Source organism: Molothrus ater, chromosome 13 (assembly GCF_012460135.2).
Source record: "Molothrus ater isolate BHLD 08-10-18 breed brown headed cowbird chromosome 13, BPBGC_Mater_1.1, whole genome shotgun sequence".
Classification (NCBI taxonomy): domain Eukaryota; kingdom Metazoa; phylum Chordata; class Aves; order Passeriformes; family Icteridae; genus Molothrus; species Molothrus ater.
Window position 1 is genome coordinate 5,365,692 of NC_050490.2, and position 15,113 is coordinate 5,380,804.

The 15,113-nt window shown below is 42.0% G+C and overlaps 1 protein-coding gene across 3 annotated transcripts in view; it reads left to right on the top strand.

Moving 5' to 3' along the window:
• Positions 1-1,201: 1,201 nt before the first annotated feature.
• The window catches only part of MTMR10 (myotubularin related protein 10), a 36,079-nt gene continuing 22,167 nt past the window's right edge, over positions 1,202-15,113 (top strand). Inside the window, exons 1-3 of one of the 3 annotated variants that reach the window (XM_036389538.2) lie at positions 1,202-1,323; positions 2,652-2,712; positions 14,680-14,816. In XM_036389538.2, coding sequence (XP_036245431.1) covers positions 1,270-1,323; positions 2,652-2,712; positions 14,680-14,816 — 252 coding nt within the window. In that variant the 5' untranslated portion in view covers positions 1,202-1,269. Of the gene's footprint in view, positions 1,324-2,651; positions 2,713-7,151; positions 7,170-9,266; positions 9,388-14,679; positions 14,817-15,113 lie in introns of those variants that run through there. The other 2 variants (XM_054516200.1, XM_054516199.1) reach the window with 2 other exon arrangements.

The window sequence follows — 15,113 nt, forward strand, 5'->3', positions numbered from 1 at the left end:
CAGTATGGACCTTTATGGGTGCCATAGGCCACTAAGCAAACATGAGCAGTTACTCAGTTTCCTACTTAAAAGAGATAGCAGTGATGGATTTTGGCAGTTTAGGTAGGTGCCTGTGTTATTTCCATGTTCTGGAGAAGTTCAGGTGAGCAACACATGAGTGCCTGGAAAGCTTAAAGGGAGTTACGATGATATTGGATCAACATCCAGCTCCCACAGTCAGCAGGGCTGCGGAGTGGGAGGGTGACTGAGCAGCTGCCTGGGGCATCATCCAGCCCTCACAGAATCACACAGAATAGGCTGAGTTGGAAGGGACCCACAAGGATCGTGGAGTCCAGCTCCTGGCCCTGCACAGAACCATCCCCAAGAGTCACATCGCGTGCCTGAGAGGGTTCATACACCCCACAGCTGTAATGCATAGATCTTCTGTAAAGGGTGCCAGGGGAAGAACTCCATAGCAGTAAGTGATTCACAGAACGTTAAGGGCTTGGGATGGAGCATCGATCATCCAGTTCAAAACCCTGCCACGGGCAGGGGCACCTTGCTCAAGGCCTGACAGAACCTGGCTGTGAACGCTGCCAGCGATGGAGCAGCCACGGCCTCCGTGGGCAGCCTGTGCAGTGTCACCAGCCCCTCCCTCCACCATGCCGGAGCTGGATTTTACCGCTGCCTTACGAGCCAGCCCTGGGTAGCGGGAACTCCTGCAGGCCCCGGGGCGGGGGTTTCAGTTCCCACGGGGCTCTGAAGCCGAACCGCGGCAATCCTGTGCTTCGGTAGGCGGCCCCGCCCGCCGCAGGCCCGGCGTTTGGCTGTTCCTGGGCAGGACCGGACCGGGCAGGACGGGGCCGGCGGGGCGGTGACCTGGCCCCGCAGTGCGGCCGTGCCGGGGCTGCGCGGTGCCGCGGGCCGGCCCTCACCGCCGGGCCGCTTGTTCCCTCCGCGCCGCCGTACGCGGCCGCAGCGCGCCCGCCCCTCACGGCCCGGCCCGGCCCGCCGGGGCCGCCGCCCGCCCAAGGAGCCGCTGGGCCGGCTCGGGGAGGCGGAGGGAGCCGCGGGGGCTCCATGCGGGGCGGCAGCGGCTCCAGCCCGGGCCTGCCCAGGCCGCTGGCTCCTCCCTTGGGGAAGGAGGGTGCGCCGGGGCCGCCCCCGCGGTGTGACGGGGAGCGCAGCCCGAGCGGCCGCGGGCGCCGGGCCTGAGCCGGCGGGCGTCGGCACCACCTCCGCGGCCCGGCCCGGCCCGGCCCGCCGCCCGCCCGCCCGTCGGCGGCCACAATGTTCTCCCTCAAGCAGCCCAAACCCACCTTCAAGTCGTACCTTCTGCCTCAGGTAACCGCCTTTTACTGCCATTACCGACCTGCCCTGCCCTGCCCTGCCCTGCCCTGCCCTGCCTGCCCTGGGCCGTCCCTGTCCCTGGCCGAGGTGCCTCCGGAGGCTGTGCCCGCTGGCCCAGGGCTGTGCCCGCTGGCCCGGGGGCTGTGCCCGCTGGCCCGGGGTTGGCGAACAGCGCCTGTGGAGGGGCTGCCGGGTGCCCGAGCCCTCCGTGGCACCGAGAGACAAAAGCTGCGCAGCCGGTTCGGGGTGCAGCCCCTCGGCCTCCGGGTCTCCGCGCCGCACACGGACAGAGCCCGCACGGCGGTCGGGAAACAGGACTGCTATCAGAATAAAGTCTCGTGTTCATTAAAATCGGCCCGTGCCAGATTATTTTGGAAAGTTGTGAGTTTTGCTTCAGGTGTTTGGGCTCGCTTTGCTCGCAGCGCTGGGCGGGATGAGGAGAAAGCAGCGGGCGCTGCTCTGCTGTGCGGATAGTTAAACTCTCACTTGTAGCCACCGCTTCATGTTTAGAACGTGTCTGATGGCATAAATAAGAAACCAAGTATGTCTATCAATTGTATATAGCGCATATAGTACTGAGTATGTCGAGAACCACCAGGACTTTTTGTCTCATCTGCATGTGCACTTGACAGAAAGTGATATTTATTTACTTTAGACAAGACAGGACTTCTTCTAGCAACATGTTTGACATGTTGACTCATTTTTGGTTTTTTCCCAATTTTCTTAGTAGAAGTGAGATGTCGATGTAACACATTTCTGGATATTCCTAGTCCTGGGAAATGGTTATATTGCTATCATTGTAGGAACCGTGGGTTATTTCACTAAATATTTCACTTTCAGTCTTTTTATAGAAGATTTTTATTTTTAAGGTTTGAAACTGAAGTGCAAGTAGGCACGTGCATGTTCTAGGCCTTAGGTTTTTTTGAAATCTTTCCTATGTTGGAAAGCTGTGCATGTTAGAAGTTAGTAGAGTTATTTTGAAGTTGAGTGTCTGTATCTGTAAAAATTGTTGAAGATCTTGAGCCATTATGGAGTGTCAAGCCAAATTGGTTTTTGTTCATCCTGTGACTTGTGATAGTTTGGGTTACCCAAATTTTTAAACATGAATACGAATATTTTAAATATGTTTAATTCTTTTGGTACAAATCTAAATGCCCTCAAAATTGTTAAAAACTCTTACTATGATTGGATTCCAGTTCCTTAAGATGAACCTTTTCGGTTAAAACAACTTTCTCTTCTGTACAAGTAGGTCAGGCTTGTGTCTAACTGTAAAGTTCTGAGCCTTAAGTTAATTATCTTTCTTTTTTTTTTTTTTTCTTCAGGCTGATGACAATATAGCATCAGAACCAAGGATTAAAAAACTGGAACCAGTACTTTTACCAGGTAGGCATGAATCAGGAATTTGACAAATACCTCTGTTGGTATTGATTTTGGTATATTTTAATCTTAGCATTGCTCATTGAGGGAATATTGCTTTTGGGCAGGAAAAGGTAATGATATTTGTGCCTGAAGAAAGTTATTCTAACACACCTGAAACACTAAATAAATACAAAGACAGTTTTGCCTGTGGGGTGCTTTATTACATATAGAATAATGTCTTGATTTTATTGTGAGTATTGGAAATTAAACCACTGTTAAATGTTTTTGCATTCTTGACACCTTTCAGAAGACTACTGTTAATTACACTTTTCTCAGACAGATTTTACCTGTGTGCAGATCCCAGTAGCAAAGCCTCTGTCAGTCTTCCTTTATTTTAAAGGAAAATAGTCACAGAATTTCCAGTATGTGGGTATGATTGATTTCTATATTGGAAAACTTCTAATGCCATCTTTATTCATTTATTGAATATGGTGCTGTTAGGTAAGTTTGGAATTTGTGTCTTCAGATCTCTACAGAATAATCTTTTTGGGAGTGGGTAAAATAAAGCTATGCTTTTATTACTGTTCATCATAACATATTTTTAAAAATGTAGGGTACTAATGACATCCATATTTTAAATAAGAAATAATCTCTGGTAGATGACAGTTTGAGCAATGAGGATTTTTAAAAGCCTTTTTTCAGATACAGAAGGAACAATCTACTGTTCCCAAGATTACTTTCACTGCAAACTGTACATCACTGTAATAAATTTGGCTTGCAGTTTATAAGGATAATTTTGAGCTTAAAACAATGTCATACTACAGTTTTTTCTTAGCATTCAGAATGTCTATTTAAAAATATGAATTTACACACACACTACTGTAGGTATAAACAACTCTTAAAAATTATTTCTGTCACTGCTTTACATGGGCCTGTTGCTAATTAAGCTGTACTAATTGATATGTGATATGGTCCAGTGAGGTACCTAAGAGGCTGAAATACTGTGGAAGAGGTTCAACTGAAAGAGTAGATAACAACTGCCTGACATTCTTCATGAAACAAAAGAATGCAGAGTTTGCTTGAGGCATAAATGTCCTAAAATACATTGCTGAGACTGCTTGATATTTGAAATAGTTATATTTTTATGCTTGCAAAACTTCTGCTTACCACTTGGCATCTCGCTGATTGTGTTGCAGTTGATATTCATCCAAGGCCTTTGACTCACAAGGAAGTGACTGCATGTTCTTCTCTGAGACATTCCACAGCAACTGCAGGGCAGTACGAGAGTGCTGTGCTCAAAATGTAGCACATCTTGCCTTTGCTGTGGGACCTGGCCAGGAGCAGTCACAAAAAGTAACTTCTGTGCTGCCACATCTTGCAGTGTGGTTCATGCTCTATTTGTGCAACTCCAAAGTACTCTTAAAATGGTGCTGACTGCGTTTGTTTTTCTCAACTGGCTTGTATTTATTCCCTCTTTGCATTATTTTCCTTGTCTCCACTCTTTGAAGTCAGCATTTGATGGCTTTTGGGACATTTATAGTAAGTTGCCCCAAGTTATGTGGAAGCCACAGTATGATGTACCACAAACTTGAAATTTCCACTTCCATATCGTTCTAAGGTATTATTTTGAATTATTTCACAATAAGATTCACTGCTCTGTATAGCCACAGACAAAATCTGTTCATGACTCTGTATGAGAGTTGGGAGGGTGTTAGAACTGACATATTTTAAATTACTTAAATACAATTCTTCCCGTTTGAAGTTAAGCACCAGCCTAAAGACATTTTTTTGTTTCTGTCATCAGCTGTGCTGTAGAAAAGTGCATAAACAAGTACACTTTGTACTGTTGGATAGGCTGGCTTGCGGATTTGTCATAGCCCAAGTTACTGGCCAAATTCCAACTCATTTAATTATATTAAGGCTGACTTGCACTTCCTTGTAAATACAGTTTCAGTATGGCATTCCTAATACCCTGTCCTTAACAATTGTGTGAAATTGCTTTTGCTCTCAGGAACAGAGATAAACCTGAGTGGCTGAATGTTTGTTACGGTTTTTTAAGGAGTGGATTTTTTAAGGAGTTCTTTTGGAATTAAGTTACATTAGCACAAGTGGGTACTGGCTTTAGTAATCTTCAAAACCTGCAAATGGTTGTATTAAACTTTTGATTCCTAAAACATAGTGACTCTGAGGGAGTGGCTTGCTTACTAATTCCAAAGGAGCTAAATATCCTGCTGTCTAACTTGTATTTCTGTGCAGTGGAGGTTAGGACAAGGAGTTACAGGCTAGGAAATAATACATCTGGCTAGAAAATGAACTGGTTTTTACTTGAAAAAAGAAAATTCATTGCAATCAACTTTCAGCCTATAGAGTTTGTTTTGAAAGTTTCCTCTGGAGCTCAGACCCCACATCTCATCAGAATTTGGAGCAAAAGCCTGTGTTCTCATGAAACTGCATGCCCTGAGGAGCATGCTTATTGGGAGCAGGAACAAGTATCATTTAAAACAAGTGAAAGCCTTGGTTGTAAGGGACAACTCTGATACTGCAATAGGGAAAAGCATGTAATTTTATAGAATTCGGTATAATTTCATTGCAAAGGAGATGATACAGGTTTGAGGTAGAGTTATAAAAACGTTTTCTTTTTCTTTCTGCAGCTGTTTTCCTAGTGTTAGCTCTGTGAGTGAGAATTTCTGCAGAATTAGTTAAGAGTTGGCCTCTGTAACAGTTTGACTTTTTTCCCCTTTGTTTGTGTACATTGCTAGTTTTATAAGCGTGTCAAAGAGGAAAATTACAGAAATAGCAGGTAGTCTAGCAGTCAGTCTGTTAAAGTGCCTTGCCTGGCTGGTAGGAAATGGGTCTGTTTACCTTAGGGGAGTGCTAGTTCATGTTGTTAAACCTGAAGGTGTGTTTTGTTCTGGGGATCAGCTGTAGCCTGTTTTCCATAACTGTGTCTGTAGCATTTCCAAGTCATCAACTTGATCATTGGAAAAACCTGTCCAGCACAAGTGGGCTGTGAATGCAGCGTGTGCCCATGCTGTGAATGGCAGAGCAGTGTGCAGAGGTGCAGTACAGGGATACCAATGGGCCAGTCTGGTGTCTGTACTGGAACCAGTGCCACACTGTGGTTTGGGCAAGACCAGGCAACAAGATCCTCACACAAGGCATTCTGCAGCAGATTATGTCACCAGTGGAGCATCTGATTGTGAGGAAAGGATTCTTCCTCCTGAATCTTAATGTCGACTTGAATTAGTTAAATTGTTGCTCAGTATGCTAATTTGCTAGTAGATTAAGATAGTAGTTGTTACCTGTTTTTCCAAAAAGGCTGGAAATGGTTATTAAATTACAGACTAAACTGAATTAGAATAATAATTTTTATCTTTAAGGCTTGTTGATGCTAAGGCAAGTTCAAGGGGCAGTGGTGGTGAGGTGCTATTGAAAGCAGCTGTGCACAGGCTGTTGTTTTGTGGTCAGATGACAGAAGTGACCCTGAGAGCCGCCACCGGTGTGTGGTGGGTGACCAGCAGGGCGCCAGTACGGCTGGGCAGGGACAGATGTCACCTCTGGCTGCCGGGGCCGCGGAGGCACCGAGGGACAGGGAGCAGGGCAAGCAGCTCCAGCTGCTCCCTCTGCAGAGTGCGGCATGGGGACCTTCCTCTTGCAGGAGCCTCATGGGGACACCCGAGTGAGGAGTCACAGGACATCACAGAAACAGTGCTGCCGAGTTCAGTTCCTCTTGCTGCATTTATCTTACTTGAGGTTATGCAGTTGCTTTCTGTAGCTGTGTAAATGTTTGTCACCCACCGCTTCACATGGTAACAAGTTCCATAGTTTAGTTATATGCTGTTAGAACTCCTTTTAATGTTTTTTTTTTTCTGAAATTACCACTGTCCAGTTCCTTTGGGTAAATCCCAGTTCTTGTAGGGCACAGCAAACATCAGGCCATATTCTCCATTTCATGCAAGCTGTGATTTTTAGACGTGTTATATGTCCACTTTGTTTTCCCTCCATTTGGCTTAATTGTCTTAGTTAGTCCTAAAAATGAAGTTTCCCGTATCTGTAATCTTTTTTTTTTTATTAATTCTGAACGAGTTCCTGTTTTTTGCTGAGATGGAATTATGTATCCTGTTCAAGTTTTTTGCCATTGGATATATTCAGCTTTTATTTAACAACACTGATTGACTTTACCACCTGCTTTTTGATTTCTGTTGGCTTTTATATATATATATATATGTGCCTTTAGAAAGGCAAGTGACTGTAAAAATTTAATTTTGGGAGGTTTTTAAAACTGTATCATGGAAAGATTTAATCTTTCAGAAGAGTCTGTTTCTCTCGCTCCCAGTTAGCTCCCAGCTTTTTGGTTTTTTCTGCTTTCTGCAATTCCTTGTTACATTGAGTCATGTGTTCCAGAGCAGCTGCAAGGCATCATGTGATAGGAGAGAGAAAGTCACTGTTCACTGAGGCACCCTTGTGCCGTAGTGCCCCAGGTAGGTTCTTTTGTCACTGCTCTGGACCCTGTGCCTCCTCCTCGGCATTTCCTTGGCTCCGCGGTGGCCCAGGCAGGAGGCAGCGGCCGCGCAGTGCAGTGAGTGCCCGGGCAGGGCGGGGGCTGTGTGAGCCGGGGCCCGGGTTAATGAGGTTAACGAGTAACCCCCGCGAGCTCTTGGGTCTGCCCCGCTTGGCTGTTAGGAACCATTTTGCCTTAATGCCTCCGAGGGAAAGCTGGGGTTGTTTACTTGGTACAAGTGCTGTGCTGTCGCTGCCTTTTCCTGTGGCTGTTTCTGCAATGAGGTACTGATATTCAGGAAGGCATTCCCTGATCTGCGGAGGGTGTGCAAGTGCTGCTGGTGAGCAGCGAGAGCCTGTCGGTGCCGATAGCAGCGGAGCAGAACTTGCCCGAAGGCAGCTCCCCGCTGCTCCAGAGCACTCCGAGCTCTGATTGTCATCCCCAGTGCTGAGGAGAGCTCGCCAAGGCTCCCTCCCTGTGCAGCTGAGGAAGACTCATCCTATTGCAGGGTTAGGTTTTTTCCCCTGCATCAAGGTTTTGATTTGAAACTGAAATGTTACTGTGAAAATTCATTTGTTTGTTTTTAAAATTAATAGGTGATATAAAAAAGGAAGCAAAAAAGCTTTGTAGCTGCAACTTGTTTTCACGAATCGGTGTCATACAAGAGCATGGTTATTTTCAGCATTTAAGAATGGCCAGATTAGAAGATCAGAATGGCAATTTGGAAAATAATGCAATGCCCTGAAGCTTTTTTAAAGTAAATATCTCAGTTTTTTTTTTTTTGTCTGTACAAAGATTGCCAGAAGTTTTATGTACGTTATGAGAGTTTTGAATTCTGGATTTGAAACCTGAAACAACAGGTTCCTGCAAACTAGTTTTTCATACTGCAAGGAGTTTAAAAATGAACCAAACATTTGACTTAGATTTAGAATGAGATGTCACTTACAGTAAGTATATCTAAATACTCTTTTCTGTTACAGCTTTTTTGTTTGTTTGGCTCAAAATAAATTTTCAGGCATGGTTTGGGTTCAGTTAACTGCTTGTTCTGTGTTTGGTTTGACTTTTTTTAAGGACATAAGTACAACCAAGGCGGCCTGCATGCAGAATCTAAGTACCAGATACAATCTTAGAAGTAGATTTTACTGGATGGAGTAATTTTGTCCTGCCTTTTGTTATAAAAGGCATTTATTGAAGCTTCTGACTGGTAATATATTTTAGTATTTGTAAACATCTGCAAAAATAATTTCCTAGATGCAACAGATTAGCCATAGGCCAATATGGGAATAATTCCTTGAAGCTCTTTTAAAATTAAATATTTTAATATTTTTACATGTGCATTTTGCAAAGAAGTTGTGAAATAATTGGTTTCTGCCCACTCTGCCTCACATTTATTTAGTGCTACAAGCCATTTTAATCCAGTAGATTCTGAATTGTCATCTGTCCAAGCTACTGGGGGTTTTGTCTCTTGGCAATTATATTTTCTTCCAATTAAGCAAGTCTTCAGTGAACTGATTCCAAACTTATTTCTAAACAAATGCTTCTGTATTAATTTATTTGTTAAGCCAAACCTGTATAATTTGATAAAGACTCAGGTAGTACATTAGAACTTCAGCATCTATAGCTTGTATTGGTAACATAGTTATAAAATAACAAGCTGAAAACCTCAGTCTTCTCAAATTGTTACTGATTATATTGTTTAGGCAAAGTCAGGGTTTGGGAATCTGTAGTTTATGTAGCCAGACTTAAAAATATGCAAACACCAAACACACTCCCTCGTCACTGGCCTGTCCATTGGTCACATTACAGAGTTCTGACCAAATCATTGCTAAAACTCTTATTGGAGGGGTTCTGGTGATAAGAGTTTATTTTAATTTGGCCCAACTATAGATACAGATGCCTGCAGGAGCTGTTTATTGTTCTATTTTTCTCACACACAGGTGTGTTCTTATTAACTACTTCATGCTGACACCTTTTTGTGCAACCAAAGAACAAGCCAGATCAGAGCTAATTCAGGTGAAATTTGAACTGACAAAAAAGGAAGAAAAAATCCATTTTTAACTGGATCAGTTCTCTGGTGAGACTAACAGAGTCTGTCATAAATGGCAATGCCAGCACAAGGCTTGAGATGGAAGTGAATGTTGAATATGGAACTGTTTCTATTTGAGTGGTAATACAAGTTCCTGGATTAAAGCAACTCTGTAAGCAGTTTTTTAGTTTGCTGCAATACTTTGGTTTCGATCTGTTTGATAGTGAGAGCTTTGCTCCTGATGGATGTTCCTTTCTTGCCTGGTGTTTGTTGCCTACTCTACATTTTTGTGTCCTTCGCTACGGTTCTGAGGTGTGGGGAAAGCTTTTGTGGAGAATCCCATCCTAGTTCAGAAAAGCAATTATCTTCTCAGCTCCCAGCTGTGGGTTTGTTTGGCTTTGTTTTTGGTTTTGGTTTTTTTGCAATGTTCATAAAGATTGGCCATTACTGGGCAAATACTGATTTTAATCTTGTTATCGAGCATGGGAAACACAGAGATGATCATTGAAGACTTACCAGGAAGCCTTTATTTTTTTGCTACTTTTTCCCATACTGAGCATTAAAAAAAAAAAATCTAAGTTCTTTTCTCTTAGCACACTAGAGAAACTAAAATATTAATATATGATATTTTAATAACAATTTTCTAATGAGACTGGCAAAGCAAGCTCTTTTGGTACGGTGCATTTACAACACACCACTCTCCAAACAGTGGTCAGAGTTGTTCTTTGGAATCTCAGGTTCTCCTGTTAAAAATTAATGCAAATTGTTTTTCATTCCCCAATAATCACAGAATTGAACTGTCCTTTTGGAACAACCTTGTAAGAACTCATGAAAATCAGAAAATAGATGAAAGACAATTATTTCATGAGCTTACAAATACTTTTTTTTTCTTAAGTTTAGAAGTGCCTGAGCACACTGAACAGAAGATTCATTTAGAAGTGGATTAGAGACATTTACACCTAAATGCTTGATGCATACTAATAAACTCATACAATTTTGGTATTCTCTCCACAAGAGAGCAGATAAAGGGACAAAAATGTTGTAGATTTTAGTTACTTATTAATGAACTTGTTATTGGAAATTCTTACTTGGGAAATTCTGAAAGTTAATTATTTGCCAAATATTTTACAAGTGAACTCGTTATTGTGCATTCTTAACAGTTAAATAGCTACTTGAATTAACTTGAGCTTCTCTATTGTGAACTTGTAAGACTATGTTTCACATTAACAAGCTGGTTTTCTGTTGTCTTACTTGGGTATAATCATTACCAGCATGGTAAATGGGAAACAGGAGTTCAGTTTCCAGGTGCTATTTTTTAATGGACTTAGGTAGAAATTACATGACTGCATGAAGTACTTAATAACCTCTGTTATGCTTATGTCTGTTAGACATTGAACATATCCATAGAGCTTCAATGCTCATTAAAGAAAGTTTATGCTGATATATCTGTTCTTGTGCTTCTGGTACAGCATTGAGAAAGTTCCCTTAGCAGCATGCAGGGTGCTTGCAAACTTACTGAACTTGTTTGCATTATTAATTTATGGAGTATGATTTTAGCTACTCATTGCCTCTAGCAATTATCAGATTTTTAATGTGATAAAAATACTGCCTGATAGCATTTTAAGATGTGTGTATGTATGTGTGCCATGCCCTGTCTCTCAATACATATATGTATTGATCTCTGTGTACATAAAATACTGCTCAGTTCCTTTAATTGTGTAGCACTGTTGTGTTCAGTCAGTGTTTTTAGAGTTGTTGAAAACTGCTCAGTCTGTATCACCTCCTGCATTAATGAGGTTGTGGTCCCTCATGCTACTCAAATCAGCCTTCTTTCCTGAAAAGTTACAAATTGCTACCTTTATTAGATTAACCAAAAAAAAAATTAAACTTGATCCTGTGAGGCAGGGCACCAAAAGTTACAAAAACATAGTAGTGAAAATGGTGTAGGAACATCCTTTATTGTAGGAGGTTAGTGAGTGTGTTTCAAGTTCTGAGGAGCCAAAGTGCCCCAAGGCTGGTGCAGAGTGGTGTGGCTGCAGGCTGGGGAGAGCACAGCTGGGCTATCCAGTGCTCCCTCCTGCTGATCCTGGGCTCAGCGGGGTTCTCCTGCCTCTCTCCCAGCTCCCACGTGTTCCCAGGCTCTGCTGCCTGCTTTTTATTTTGATTGTAGTGGGTTCTGCATTATGCTGGATTAGATACGTACCGTGAATTCTCTTCACATCCAAAATTTGAACCAGTCAGACTGTATTGGGAGATTTAGCAGAATTTTTCAGAAGTTTAACAGTTTTGGAGGCTGTGTGTTAGGTTGAGAGTGTATTATCTAGATAGATCCTTCAGTATCTCCTGTTATTTTTGTGATCTGTGTATTCAATGTAGAAATATTTTTATTAAACATGATTAGGCTTTCTATGTAAGGGTGGCAACCTGTAATTTCTCTTCTGGTTTCCTGTCAAAGTTTAAACAAACTGCTCTCGTCTCCTGAGATCATTCTTTGACTCTTGGAGTCAGATGGAAGTGTTGACTGCTGTTCTGTGTCTGGAACAGCGTGTGACTGTTTACTGGAAAAAAAGCAGCAGCTACATTGTAGAAATGTGCACTGTAATATCTCTGAATAGCTCTGTTGTTGTCTTGTGTAGGAGAAATCACCTACTCAACTACAAACACAAGAAGGGTTCATTGTGCAAGTCCCGCCCTTACTACTCGTGTTGTTTATCTACTTCCCTAAATTTTCATTTTGAAAGGTTCACTATATATATATGTAGCTTGTTATAGATGTCCAAGTGAGGTATAAAAGATGGGTCACATAAAATTCCAAACCTGAATCTTGGAAAAAAACCCACAATTTCTAGAGGTGTTTGGAAACTGCTTCTATTAAATTTGCAAACTTTCTCATTCTTCAGCTGAAGTTGGTGGGCACACATTATCTGTCCTGCCATACCTTAATCCTGAGGTTCAAAATGGACAGTTCTGGGTTAGGGCTGCAAACCTGAGAGCAGTAGATAAACTAGGCCAGAAAATCCAGAATGTATTTGTGTGGGGTGAAATGAAACTAAATTCAGTTGCACTAAAATAGGATTAGAATTGACATGTTGCAGTGTAGCCGCACAATTATGAGGAATGAAGGGAGGAAGTAAAAAGGACTGGCTTTGGAAAGAGAATGATGTAGCAGGCACGTTTTAAACTGTGGTAAATTCAAATTGAAGATGTGTGAATGTTTTTAATTTCTGTTTAGTTACATCAAAATAATGAAGTACTGAAATCATTTGATAATAGTAATTTGCTTTTAGAAGTGTCTCTTATGTGATAGTAAAACAAATATTATACTTGGTAACAGATAAGTGAGTGTTACCAAAAAAAGCTATGAAGTTGCATTTCATTTCATGGTGTATTTAGCTCTCCATATTTTTAAATTAGAAATACAGTGATACACTGGCAATATGTAGAGAGAGAGGAGTAAAAATTACTTAGAACTCAGTCTATGAGGAGGTTGTTTTTCTTCACACACAGGAGGTGACTTAGAACTTCTCGTTCAATAGTTGAAGACTTAATACCAACACTGAGGAGAAATTGCTTCAGTAAATGGTTTGGGCTTTTGCAGTTAAGTAAATAGATTATTTGAAGAAATGCTGGGCATTATGAAGTTTCAGGCCAGACCATGTATTGAAACATTTTCATTACAATGTTTAACAGAAGCAGGGGTTGTCATTCCCATGAATCTCATTATAAGACATTGTTTGGATTTGGTTGGGCTTTTAACTATTTGTACTGAAGCCTGAAGCTGTCAGAACCAGATTTTTTATTTTCATAATCAAAAGCTTATTTAAGCACATTTTAGCACTGTTTGTGGAAAGACTTTAAAGCTCCAGGAGATCTGTTTATAGACATTTTCACAGTCCCTGCCACTTCTGGCATAGAATATTCATGGATATGATAACACAGGTCAGTGAAACTTGTCTCCTCACATCTTCAAACAGTCCCAGAACACAGATCATAATTCTGGCAGCTCAAGGCTACAAACCTAGGCCAAGACATTTTATAGCTGAACAACTGAGCCAAAAGCAGAGATGCTGCTGCTGCTGCTCTTAGTGGCTTCCAGGCAGATCCCTGATTGCATCAGGGGCAAGAGATCCAGTAGGACAGCTGTGTGAAATGGCTGAGGGGCTGGAGGGCCTGGAGACACAAGAGGTGCATGTCTCTCACGTCTCTGGGACACCAAAGGCAGTCCTTTCAAGGTATGGCTACTTGGCTGCAGTGATAATCACCTGAGGAGAGACCTGCTCTGCAGCAGAAGATAAATGGGGAATTTATTCCGGGCTGTGGTTCTACTCCTTGGACATGCAGCGGCTGACTCTGCCAGTACAGCTGCCCCGAGAGCTGCTGTTCCCTTGCAGAGCATGACTGTGGGATGGCATTTCAGGCAACTGAACATGCCAAACCTATTACGAGCAAATTAGGCTTCAGCAATCTTTAGTCCTTAGTTTCTTCTAAGCAGAATCTCAGAGCCAATATGAAATTGCACTTTTCTTGGAACACACTTGTGCTCCCACACTATTTATGGTACACAGCAGCAGCAGGAGGTGGTTGATCTGATGACAGAAGTGAAAGCCCTGTACAAGAATAAAAGGAATTACTAAGTTAGATTACTGAAGGAAGAGTTACTGTTTAGCTTTCAGAATTCTTGGCTGTGGAACTGAAAAGTATAATTTTGTGTAGTGATTCACATTTTCATTTTAAATGGTCCTCAGTCTCATTTGCCTGTATGCTTTTTTTATTTTATAGCTTATGCCAGACCAATTAGCATAATTTATATTTTTCTTCATTTGTATCTTCTGTTTTATGAAGGAAATCCAGAAAATGTCTCCTTCATTAGACAGTCACAGTAAAAAGTTTGAAATATGTTTGTGTCCTGTTTTTTTAAGTCACCTGAAAATGTCTTTGTAAAGGCAAAATATGATGTGGCCTGATGATTCTGAGTTCAGGAAGTTCATAAAATTCTTAGAAGTACTTAACAATAGCCATTCCTGTACAAAAGTACAGGGATGTATGCTTGTTTAAAGGACAGTGTTGTTCAAACACATGAATTTTTCATTGTGGAGAATTGCAGATCTTGTTCTCTGGATCTTAGGGAAGTGGTGTGTGGTTTTGTTGGGTTTGACTGTGAGTTGGGCTTCTTGTGAGGTTTCTGTTTTTGTTCTTTGAGGTTTGTTTCTGTTTTAAGTTGGTTGTTTTTGTTGGTTTTGGGTTTTGTTTTATTTTAACTACTGCACAATATTGTCCATTTTGGAATGGTAATTTTCTCTTTTCCCTGGAGCAGGTGTTAGTTAAACTCCATGTTTACCCATAAGAGGTGGATAACTTGAAACTGGTAAAGAGTTAGGGGCTCCTTGGTACTACAGACCTAGAATTGTTCTACCTCCAGGATTTATATAGGCTTCTCCTTTCCCCTCCCTTTCTTCTGTTTCAGGTGAAATTGTGGTGAACGAAGTGAATTTTGTAAGAAAGTGCATTGCAACAGACACAAGCCAATATGATCTGTGGGGAAAGCTGGTTTGCACTAACTTCAAGATTTCCTTTATTACAGATGACCCAATGCCGCTGCAGGTTGGTTATTGCTCACATGGCTACATCATGACTGTGAAAAGTGGAATTGTTCACACACTCAATCTGTCTCATATCTGATATAAATGGATGCCTTCTAAGCAGGCCACAGGATGAGCTTCCACTGTCCTGGTCTGAATGTGTTGCTGTTCCATCCATTCGTATCAGGAGAAGAACAAGAAGTTTGTACAGATGTACATCCAGCTCCATTCACCTCCATGTATGGAGGCTTCCCCAGGAAGTGGTTTTACAAAAGACAAAGCAGGAATTATACCCAGATGTGTCCCTTCCTGAAGGAGC